General features: G+C 42.6%; 4 protein-coding genes across 8 annotated transcripts; 2 read left to right on the top strand and 2 right to left on the bottom strand.

The window, feature by feature from the left end:
- The first annotated feature begins 311 nt into the window (after positions 1 to 311).
- On the top strand, positions 312 to 2,067 carry LOC6524888 (peptidoglycan-recognition protein LE). Its single transcript, XM_002100692.4, has 5 exons — positions 312 to 796; positions 859 to 1,158; positions 1,231 to 1,344; positions 1,482 to 1,546; positions 1,609 to 2,067. Exons 1-5 carry the CDS (start codon positions 598 to 600, stop codon positions 1,972 to 1,974), a joined length of 1,044 nt encoding a protein of 347 aa, XP_002100728.1. The 5' UTR covers positions 312 to 597; the 3' UTR covers positions 1,975 to 2,067.
- A 268-nt stretch (positions 2,068 to 2,335) lies between these two features.
- LOC6524887 (abscission/NoCut checkpoint regulator) lies at positions 2,336 to 3,746 on the bottom strand. Its single transcript, XM_002100691.4, has 4 exons — positions 3,580 to 3,746; positions 3,256 to 3,500; positions 2,723 to 3,200; positions 2,336 to 2,654 (listed from the first exon to the last, which is right to left on the bottom strand). The coding sequence occupies exons 1-4, from the start codon at positions 3,625 to 3,627 to the stop codon at positions 2,397 to 2,399; spliced, it is 1,029 nt and encodes a 342-aa protein (XP_002100727.2). The 5' UTR covers positions 3,628 to 3,746; the 3' UTR covers positions 2,336 to 2,396.
- A 268-nt stretch (positions 3,747 to 4,014) lies between these two features.
- On the top strand, positions 4,015 to 6,316 carry LOC6524886 (E3 ubiquitin-protein ligase RNF185). Of its 4 annotated transcripts, none has more exons than XM_015190430.2 (4): positions 4,015 to 4,148; positions 5,044 to 5,649; positions 5,736 to 5,902; positions 5,968 to 6,316. In XM_015190430.2, exons 2-4 carry the CDS (start codon positions 5,084 to 5,086, stop codon positions 6,066 to 6,068), a joined length of 834 nt encoding a protein of 277 aa, XP_015045916.1. In that variant the 5' UTR covers positions 4,015 to 4,148; positions 5,044 to 5,083; the 3' UTR covers positions 6,069 to 6,316. The 4 variants fall into 4 exon arrangements, with proteins under 4 accessions (XP_015045916.1, XP_002100726.1, XP_015045917.1 ...); XM_002100690.3 differs by having other exon boundaries at positions 4,027 to 4,165; XM_015190431.2 differs by lacking the exon at positions 4,015 to 4,148 and adding an exon at positions 4,211 to 4,231.
- A 221-nt stretch (positions 6,317 to 6,537) lies between these two features.
- Positions 6,538 to 11,166, bottom strand: LOC6524885 (rhophilin-2-A). 2 transcript variants are annotated; one of them, XM_015190428.3, is made up of 12 exons: positions 11,036 to 11,166; positions 9,630 to 9,768; positions 9,173 to 9,289; positions 8,988 to 9,115; positions 8,768 to 8,921; positions 8,263 to 8,703; positions 8,034 to 8,190; positions 7,719 to 7,966; positions 7,514 to 7,643; positions 7,127 to 7,449; positions 6,923 to 7,075; positions 6,538 to 6,854 (listed from the first exon to the last, which is right to left on the bottom strand). In XM_015190428.3, the coding sequence occupies exons 2-12, from the start codon at positions 9,726 to 9,728 to the stop codon at positions 6,651 to 6,653; spliced, it is 2,154 nt and encodes a 717-aa protein (XP_015045914.1). In that variant the 5' UTR covers positions 9,729 to 9,768; positions 11,036 to 11,166; the 3' UTR covers positions 6,538 to 6,650. The 2 variants fall into 2 exon arrangements, with proteins under 2 accessions (XP_015045914.1, XP_043063074.1); XM_043207139.1 differs by lacking the exon at positions 11,036 to 11,166 and having other exon boundaries at positions 9,630 to 9,841.
- Positions 11,167 to 11,400: the final 234 nt, after the last annotated feature.

Raw genomic sequence — 11,400 nt, 5'->3', positions numbered from 1 at the left:
GTCGAGTGAATGTTTACAGCGCATGAATTAACTTTCGGTGTTTTATCTAGATTATCTCTAGGCCATGACTAATACTTAAGGATGAAGGTATATAAGGAGGTAAATTTTCAAATATATTTATAAATTACATAAGCAAACCCGTTACAGAAAGATCATTTCAACTATTATATTATTGGTATTTAAAACAATTGGTTAATACAGCACCTATCGAAATGTAAAACTCGATTAGTGGATGCGGCTCAGTGTGTTCGCACCGCTAAGATAGTGGAATTCTCTTAATGCAAACATCGATAAGACCTATCGATGTCTAGACTGATCCTCGATACCCATGACAATAATTAATATATATGACTAAATATGCAATAAAAAAAGCCCCAAGTCGACTGATATGCAATAAAGCATTTCACCACGGCACCTACGCATATAATGGTGGATAGCCTGTGGAACGTCCTTATCTTATCGTCCGAGGTGGACACGACACGACCAGTAATCAGAGAATAGAGTAGTTCTAACTCACAATATTGATAAACAAAGTAGAGGACAGTCGAGAGATACACGCGCATTTATTGGCAGCAAACAGAAGCCTAAGCTACGGATATGACCGAATCAGGAATCAAGAAGTTGAGCCAGGAGCGGACTCGGGAATGGTTGGCCAGTCAGGAGGATGAGGAACTGGAGTCCATCGCCGAGTCCTCGGTGGTGGACAGCTTGGACTACGATTATACCGAGGAGGAGGAAGACACCGATCAAAATACCAGCGAAGAAATTAGCACCATGACACTAGGCACTCAAATCGGTGCGTAGAACTACCACCGCGTTCCCAAAGTTAATTATTAACATCCATTTTCCTCCTTAAAGCTACCAAAAAACACTCAATCATCAGCGATACCATAAGGGACCTTATGAACTCGATCAACAGCATTCAGACATTGGGCAACGTTAATATAAGCAACTCTACAAACGTCCATATCGGGAATGTTACCAATATCAATGGAAATATACAAATCATAGCCGATAGCTTTACCCAAAACCGAAGAGATCGGCGTCATGTTTCGCCATCGAGAGATGGCGCTCCCAAAACTCCAACACATTTCGAGGACGACTACCAGGACGAGTCGGAGGAGAGGGTGCGCTCAGATGTGTTCATCAGGCGCCAAAGTAAGCTACCTACCATTCAGCAGGAAAGTCAAGAAAGGCACGTTAACCATAGGATGCCGATTTCATTTACAGAATTCAAAATACCCAAGGAGCTGTGCGCCATCATTCCGCGTTCTTCCTGGCTGGCACAGAGGCCCATGGAAGATCCGCTGCCTTTACAACTACCTGTTAAATATGTTGTTATCTGTGAGTATTCAAGTGTACTGCAAGCTTTAACCATTTGTTGGGTGTGATTATTGATTATAAAACAAGATGTCTGTAAAAGTATGACGCAATAAATGTAACATTTGATCTGATTATTTAATATTTTTTCTCCGACGCAGTACACACAGCTACCGAAAGCTCAGAAAAGCGTGCGATCAACGTAAGACTTATCCGTGATATGCAGGTAAGTATCTTAGACCTAATAAGTTCTGAACTATATAATCAAGAATTATACATACACTTCAGTGCTTCCACATTGAGTCCCGAGGATGGAATGACATTGCGTACAACTTCCTGATCGGCTGCGATGGCAACATCTACGAGGGACGCGGCTGGCAATCGGTGGGCGCCCACACACTGGGATACAACAAGATCTCGCTGGGGATCAGCTTCATTGGATGCTTCATGAAAGAACTTCCGACGACAGACGCCTTGAATATGTGCCGCAATTTGTTGGCGCGCGGCGTGGAGGATGGCCACATATCCACAGACTATAGATTAATTTGTCACTGCCAGTGCAATTCAACGGAAAGTCCTGGTCGGCGATTGTACGAGGAGATACAGACATGGCCTCACTTTTACAATATCGAGGAGGAGGAGGAGGACCAATGAAGGCAAAAAAGAAAAGCACCATTTCACATACATGACCTAAATGCACCCGAGTTACGTTTATAATGTTGAACATTAAATCACCTGTTTGTAAAATTGCCAACTGTTGGGGAATTCGTTCGTGAGTCTTTGGATTTTTCACATTTTTTCTATGAAAATTAATCCTTAAGCAGCTACTTAATACTTTGCTATAGTTCTAATACAGTTTTTGCATGCTTAAAGCTTTGAAGGTGAAGAAACCACACTATGTTTCGGAACCTATAACGTTTTAGCCTACCTGTTTTAGCTCACAACTGAAAAAGACGGAACAATATTGCTGCACAAATATGAGCGAGCTAGCATCACACAAGTTAATAGTAAAGCATTTGTTGAAAACAATCTATAATTAAACAAAAATTTGCTTACAGCCAAGTAAACGTTAACAATTAGAAATGATTTTCTTTAAGCTTTGGCGGAGCTGAATATTTTTCCCTAACGTGAGCGCGGTATTCCTCGTCATCGTCGTGGCACTCCTTATAGCACAGAGTGCAAAAGAGTTCCCCACCGCATCCGTGGCATCGGAAGTCAGCGTCTTCGTTACAAATGTTGCACCAGGGCAGTTCTTCGGTGTTGCCTGGCGACTCAGTATTAATTGGACTAATTTCATTCTCGGAAGTTTCTGGTAAGCGCGATTCTGCAACATACTGGATGGGAAGAAAATGGTAATTTGTCTCAGAAAGATAATAATACTAGTGTTTAAATAAATGCAAACCTTTTTCAATATGTTTTGTAGAAGTAACTCGTCATCCTCTTCGTTGTCCACGGCACCGCCCACCTGGGATCTCGATGGGCCTGCATCGGAATCGACGGGTGTGTCGCGCAGAGCTCGAAGACGTCTCTCTATGTCGGAAATCGAGTCATCCCTTTGCCTACTGATATTTTGATCTAGTTGGGTTTCCTCCACGAACTGTTCGAGCAAGTCCCTCATCTTCTCTTCATCGTTTCTTTGGTCAGTAGATAGTAGCAGATTCTTCTTATCGTAGCTTTTCGTATGCGGCATTCCGGTGAGATTGGCCAGACGGGCGCGGATCTCGTCATCGGTGGCATCCACTCGTTTATAGTCCTGCATTCGTTTCGTCAATTCACTGTCCAGGTTCTCATCAATATGATCTTTATGATCTTTGGAATGTGGCGACGAACTGGAACTTGGAACCAATGCCTGGGGCAGCTCCTCCACAGGCAGGCTGTCACTGCAATTAATGAAATTATAGTTTCAGATTCGATTTTCTAATGTGTTCTAGTTACTTGAATAGTGCATCGGCGCCCTCTGAACTCTTGGAGGGAGGAGGCAGGTTGATTTTGGTGACTAAGACCCCCGGCAGAGCCTCACAGTCTATGACTTTCTCGGCATCGGCGCTCGCCTGGAGTTTAGATAGTTTATCGTAGCATATGAGGCACACATTGAGCTCCTTTCCTGAGTGGCGGGGCACGGGCATTGGTCTCTTCAAGCACTTGGAGCAGTATGAGTAGCCACAGTTGGGACATCCATACTATGAATTTGGATTGGATACATTGTTAATATATGATATATATATATATATATGTTTGCATGGGTTTAATGGCACTTGCCTCCTTGCAGAATAGGCCATATTTGCGACCGCAGCCAAAGCAGCTCATTTCAACCAGAGTCACCAATAGGAAATCAACATATAAATTAAGAAAAGCTTTAAATTTTCTTTGCTTTGTTTTGAAAAAAGTCAGTTCGATTTAGGGATGGTCGCGTGATTCCTGCACAGTGGTTAAGCTATCGATTGCAGCAGAAACGTCAATAAATATTTGGGCATTGCACCAATTAGCTGTTTCTTTTTATGACTTCCAATAACGAATATCAGTAATATTATTGAATTCTTGAGCACTGCTATGACCACATCTGTAAAAACTAGGGACATTTTCGGTATTAGTCGATGATAATCGAACGGGAGTATGGACTCTGGTCCGGTGGAAACGGGTTGTTATGGAGACAGCTATTTTCCGATAGGGTAAAGGTCTATCGGCCTCGGTCAGGTATCGTCATTGCAATTGTTTTGAGGTGTTAAGACGTCAATTGATAATTTACCAATTTTACCGTAACACAACCCATTTATCCACACAACCACTTTACCAACATACTTCGATTCGATTTAACAATATTTAGCACGGCAAGTAGAAGCAAAAAGTGAGCGAAAACGAACAATAGAATGAGGGCAAACAAGTCAGGTTTTACAAACAATACAACTACAATGTATGTAATTTCGAGAAGTTATACTCTTCGCTGTACACCAGGAAGTAATATATAGTATTATTAATATATAGTATTGTTAAGTTTAAAAGCCATCTCTGGCACCTGATATGTGTACATACATATATGTTTTGGCATGGTATGTGACTAAATAAATACGAGCATAAAATTCCTTGACTCTAATACGAAGTGCTCCAAGAAAACATCATGTGACATTTATAACAGCTACACGTATTGTATAAAGGTGCATATAATCGGTTTCAATGTACATATGTATGTAACAGGTAGATGGAAGCCTTCTCGACCTATATACACATGTGTGTGTGTTTGTGCAGATGTGTATATAAGTACGCACATAGGTGGCAAGTACATAAGCAGGTATACCGCCTTGTTTGCCATCGCAATTCTACCGAAATTGCATTTTTCTGGTTAAAATTAGATGGGCGCAGTCAATGGGAGTGTTCAAGGCATTATCCTTGAAGTCCTGGTGTTAAATACGCCCTTTGGGCGGTTTTCATAGCCATAAACACCACCCCCTCTTGCCGGACAAATGCTGACTGCTCTGGAACTCGGTGAAATCCCCTTCAAACTGCGCTTGAAGTATTTAATTAAATTAAGTCATATTTTAACAACAAAGTACGGACCCTAGGAAAATCAAAGGTGCAATATGAGTAGGTTTGAAATCCACTTGTCAATTGGGAAGAAACAGATTGCAAAGAAATTTACTAAGCTTTTGTCATTTTCTAAAATTATTTTCATAATCTTCAAGTCCAGCGAAAATTTGGTTTTCTAAATCATCCAACGTCCCGTTGCAGTTTGAACGACTAAAGGCTGTATCAGCACCCTGGTCAAACCATGGAGGAACCGAAAATGGCAAATACAGCGGAGCTGCCCACCACATCAACCGGTGCATCATCGTCCTCATCCTCTTTGCCCGACAACGTGAGCTACGACAAGATCGCCTGGACTCGGGATATCACAGAGCCCTTGGTTGAGGAGTCCTCTACAAGTCAATTGCGCCCACTGGGTACCTCGAGTTCAGCTGATTCGATCGCATCAGAAGCGAATACATCCAACACATCGTATTCCTTTACTGGGGACTACCTCTCTGGTGGCAATAAGGCCGATCTGAAGGGTGGCTATCCATCCGTCGGCACCGAAAGTGACTCCAAATCCAATGAAAAGGAGAAGGAGAAGGAACAGACTTCAGACGAATCGCTTTACGAGTGTAACATATGCCTGGACACCGCCAAAGATGCTGTGGTCAGCATGTGCGGCCATCTCTTCTGCTGGCCGTGTCTGCATCAGTGGCTCTTGACGCGCCCCAATCGCAAGCTCTGTCCCGTTTGCAAGGCTGCCGTTGATAAGGATAAGGTTATACCGCTGTACGGAAGAAATAGTACACACCAGGAAGATCCTCGGTAGGTTTGCACTCCAATATAAATAATGGATTGTTTGTAGAAGTAGCTAGTATTGTTTAATAAACCCACTTACATGTGTTTTATAGTAACAAAGTTCCACCACGCCCCGCTGGTCACCGTACAGAACCAGATCCTGTTCCCGGGTTCCCTGGATTCGGTTTCGGCGACGGTTTTCACATGTCCTTCGGCATTGGAGCTTTTCCTTTCGGATTCATAACATCTTCGCTCAACTTTGGCGAACCACGTCCGGCTGGTAGGTTACTGACAAACTCAATAGTAAGACGATTGATATGAAATAACGTTTGTCGTTTTATTTAGCTGCTAATCGGGGAACAACGCAATACGAGAACGAGCAGACCCTTTCAAAGCTGTTTTTGTATCTGGCCATCGTGTGCATAAGTTGGCTGTTCTTTGGATAGCAAACTGCGAACGCATAAAGACATCACTCCGATAACAAGAACCTATATTCAAATGTGTATGGAAAGCGTCCGAAGTAATCTTATAGCAGTATCCTCCAGTTAAAACAACAATATTCTTAAACACGTTGGGTAATAGTCGTTGGTGTGATTAATTAATATAAATTGTAAGCATTCGGTTAAAACTGTAATTTGAGAATTTGCTAAAAAAAAAGTGGATTGGATCCCAAGCTATTTCAAAAAGTCCGCAATTCGCTACGAAATCTTGAAATCATTTCTTGGGTATGTTCTCGGATCGCAATGATTTAATTAAAATGTAGATGTCAAAAATTGCAAAAATATATATAATAAATTCGATAAAACATTAAAACATTTATTTGAATTCGTTTTTCATATTGCTTATTATCAATGGCTGATTGGGACCAATTGAATCAATAATAATAATAAAATAAATTATGGGTAATAGAAAAGCTTTTAAAAAATCATTAAGTTTATTGCTTAACTTACACTGCACAACATTCTTTTTAACTTGAAATGGCCATTGCCTTAAGAGCAAAAAAAACACAAAATAAAACTGGTGGCTACTTAAAATATTTTAGCTAAGCTAGGCGTTCGTCGAAACGGATTCCACGAACTGGATGATACGCTGCCAGCGGGTCGCGAACTAGAGGATGTCTTCAGGTGGAGCTTGGGCTTGGCCGCAATACTTGTGGGACTGGGAAATCCGGATGAAATGCCCGATGAACTGGCCGCCGATAGCGTTGATAATGAGCCCTTCGACGACAATGGCTGCGGGTAAAGCAAGTGTATTAGTCAACGTATTATTCAATTTGATTGATGATTGAGTGTGTGCGCACCTTCAAGTAGTTGCGATCCATGGGCGTTATCACTCTCAGCTCGAGTGTGGAGCCGCAGGATTGTATGAGCTGCACGACCTGCTGATGCGAGTACCACTTCACATCCACGCCGGCTATCTCGACTATGAAGTCGCCCTCCTTGATGCCTCCAAGCTGAAAATAATCCCTATAGTATACGAATTGACGTAAGAGGCATTTACTTACGTCTGCCAGTGAATTAATCTCAACGTGGGCAATGATCACCGGAGCATCGCCGCGCACATGGAAGCCAAAGTTCTCAAACTCCTCCTTGTACAGATTGTAGCCACCATCGTGCTCCTCGTCATCGTTGTCCAATGGACACTTGTTGTTATTGCTGGGCACGCTGTGATACAGGGAGGATCCCTTCTGCAAACGCACACATCTCGGAGCAGTCCAGTGGCGTCTCGCTGAAAATATTGCTATCGGACCCAGGCGCTTGAAGGGATCCTTAACTTTGTGCGATGTGAAGTCGGGTCCGGTGAGGGATAAGGTGAACTTCGAAGATGCTGAGGATATGGATGATATACATATGAACACATTAGCTTATCAAGAGTAAGATATGTATACTACCTTCAACCGATCGCTCTAGAAGATCGCCCTCTTCGATATTATTGGCTGAAGCTTGCAGTCTGAACTTCTCTAGCTCCTCCTGCGACTTGGAGTGCACCTCCTTCATGACCTCGGTCAGCGATGCCTTGTTCTTAAAGATTAAGGATTAAGAGTTAAGATATAAAAGCAGATTTATTATGTATGTTATAAGTATAGATATATTTACCTTTAAGAACCTGCACATCCGCTGCAATCGCTGGGCTTCTTCGATGCTGGCCAGTGCCTCCTTCAAGTGGGCCAGTTTGTTGGCAATCGAGGTGGCCGCCTCATCGCTGGATCCGTAGTCGGCGGTTGTGATGCGCTCCACCTCCTGGGAATTGCCGATGAAGGATTCCTGGTTCCTTTGACTTGACTTGGATGCCTTCAGCTCGTCCGTCGCATCTATGCTGCGTGCCTTGTAGAAGTGTGCGAATGCTGGTGTTGTCATAATATACAATCATACATAAGTATATTCCCATTTCGAGATGATAACCCATTCTACCTTTGTAGAGTTCCGCCTTGACTGGCACCAGACCAGCCCAGCATTCCGGAAGATAGGTGTGCGTGTCGTTTGCCTGGATATTCTTGTGCATCTCATTGTACTCGTGCGATATTTGAGCAGCCTCGCCAGCCAGATCCCGAAACGCCTGACAATCGAACTAATTGGTATGTAGATGGGACAATAATTATGTATCTGCATTTATGTGGCAGGCATACTGACGAATACTTACGCTCATTGCCTCGATTTGCAGCTGGAGTTTCTCGAAGAGGCATTCTCGCGCCTGGGAGAGCATTAGCGAAACGAGAACGTCCAGGACCTGTGGCTTCAGGTCCATCGATGGTGCATTCGTGAACGTATCATAGATGTGACGAAAAACTCCGGCGGCCCGTAGAAAACTATCCACGGCCAGGTCCAAACCACGTTCCGTGGTGCGATCGTGTCGAGCGCCGATCTGTGTATATATGCCGCCCAGATTGAACAGGGTGCAGGCCTTCTCGAAGGCAATGGTCCGCTGGCACGAGGGAACGCCCGTGAGCGAGTCATACCACTCGAAGTATACGCCCAGGTTACGATCCGGCGGAAAGAAGCGGCGTTCCACGTAATACAGCGTGTTGTAGTAGCGGAAAAGTAGGGCCACGCCGAGGGCATCTCGTGACGGTGTCTTGGATGCCTATTGGGATAGAAGGATTATTATTATTATTTTGTGCATACAATTCTGCGATGTGAGCGGTTACCTGTCTCGTGTCCGTCATGTCTGCTATGGCATCAATGTACATCGAGGGCTCCTCGCTGTAGTGTTCCAGGATGAAGTCGGAAAAGGGTTCCATGAAGTTGATCTCCTTGGTTTCCTTGAGGCCCAGTGGTATCATGGGCATAATTCCATTGTGACTGGGATGTATTATAGCATTGCTGTATGATATTGTTTCCACACATTTAAGGATCATCTCATCTCACCTTTCGCTTTGATAGATTTCCACCGATGAATTCAACTCGGCTAGTTGCTCCTTCAGCAGTTGCAAATTCGAGTTGACAAAGCTAAGTTCCAAGGCAACTGTGTCGCGCAGTTTGCGGTTCGATGTGGCCTAAATATATACAAAGTACTTGCATATAGGTTCTGAGTGATAAGAGAAGGTACTCACCTTGTATAGATTCTCAGCACCAGCTCGAAGGCGGAGTTCCTTGTTAATTTCTTTGTTTAACTTGCATCGCCGGTTTTGCAGTTTGCTGCGGCATGTTGCAGCTCGTGGATCTGAACCCTAGAAATGAGATGGTAAATGAGAGTACACATGGATTAGAATGATTTCATCTGAATACATATACGAATTTAAGGCTGTGTTGTGGAGGCATTTGCTTTTATTGGCGGATTCCTGTACGTCATTAGTCATGATAGCAATCCCTTGAAGTTATGACTCAGTGTTCAGAATTAAAAATTCCACAAAAGAAGCTTTTGAGTGATACAATCATTTATGGCTTGAAGTGATAACAATTTGCTTTGCTGAATATTACAGATATAGATACAATACTATTGGGTATATATGGGATTTTCCTATCGCTTAATGCATAAAAACAGAGATTCAATTCAAATGCAGCACTTACCCGAACAAAACAAAAGGATAGCTCATTGAGCTTCTCGTCGTCCTCGTTCTCCTCGTTTTTCGCCACTCTCGTCGACAATTCGTGTTCCTTATCATCCATGGCTCCCAGATGAATCCGAAATGATTATGACCCGAAAGGACTACCAATAAAAGCAGGATTACTGTCCGACTTATGTGTAGATATTAAAATAATTATAATCTACCGCCATAACTATGGGAAGTGCAAATGCAATTGTATACTGGTCTGCCAACCTTCAAAACAAGACCAAGATCATGAAAATCCGTGCAGCACTCGTTGAGTTATGAATGGTGTAACTATTATAACACGAGTTTGCTTTTGTATGTATGGTATGTCTGTATGTATGCACATGAGTATCTAGAGATAGAACCGCATTTCTTCAGCTTTAGGAGGTCAAACTCATCAATCGCCTTAACGGTTTCGGATTCGAGAGCCATTTAAATAGCGCCAAACATCCACATAATATAACCGTCATGGAACTGCTCTGGGGCAAATTAAAGTTTAGATAACATGAACTCAATTAGAAACATACAAACAAAGTGCCAAAATATTAAAGGGTTTCATGTTGGTAGACCAAAACATGTCAAGATCATAAAAGTCCGTTCGTATCTATAAAAAGTGTGGGCAAAGAACTGGAATTCTGGGACACCGAGATATGAGGCTTGATCGAACGGTATTTCTGGGACAGCGACATCGACAGCGGCAGCGAAAACAATAGGAATTAACTGCCATTCAGCATGGTGGTTAATTCTTTTTTGTTTAAACTAAACTATACACATGCAAGCACGTCGGTTGGGCGGAGATTTCGATGTATGTTGATTTCACGTATTCATGAGATCACAGAATGCAAAGCATAAACACAGTCTTTTATCGGATCGCTTGCGTTCGGAGGGGGAGGAATAGTGGAATAGCCATAGATATTGCCATAGCTATAGATACAGATACAGATGCAGATACAGATATAGACAAATATGTGGTTTCACTATGTTACACTGGCATTCCAGAGAGTCCATGGCATATTTATGATAATCCGTCGGTTTGTTCCACATCATCAGTAGCATACTTTTGTAGTACTAGTCTAGTACTGTTATGGCATAATTATTATACACATATTTACACGGCTTACAACGCTATAAGCTTCGATGGGCTTCACAAAAAATACGAAAAAAACGAAAAAAAACCAAGAAATACACAAATACACTTGTTTGCCCACTAATGGCCACCGTATCCACAAACTCTCGATCAATATTCAAGATTTCCAGCACACTCGCCCAACGGAATTTCGACTGAATATCAGTTATGTTCGACTTGTCTGCACTACACTTTCCACTATTACCAAAAAAAAAACCAAAAAAAGAAGAAATACATGCAACAGGTTACTGCTTTACCTTTGGACAACCAAAGCGCCAGGTACGAGTTTCCGCACCACCGTAAAGTCTCAAACTGGTTATTTACTGGAGCCTAACTATGCGGATCCAGTGTGACCGTCGCACGGCCGTTACAACATACCATACGGTTACCTGAGACGTTACCAAAATATGTAACTGACAAGTGGCAGTCCCTACTTTGAAATAGGAATATAATATTATATATTATTATAATCAGGTAATACATGATATTATGGAGCTATAGTGTTATAAACCCCCATTCAAATCCAGAAATATTGTTGTGGCCCAGTGTAACCGCGTTTGAACCACTTTTTGAGATAACTTCGGTATGTTTGCTGATAAATGAAACAAACAATGGAATCTAG

This window comes from Drosophila yakuba, chromosome X, assembly GCF_016746365.2.
Source record: "Drosophila yakuba strain Tai18E2 chromosome X, Prin_Dyak_Tai18E2_2.1, whole genome shotgun sequence".
NCBI classification, from domain to species: Eukaryota; Metazoa; Arthropoda; class Insecta; order Diptera; family Drosophilidae; genus Drosophila; species Drosophila yakuba.
This window is presented reverse-complemented; position numbering and strand designations above follow the sequence as displayed.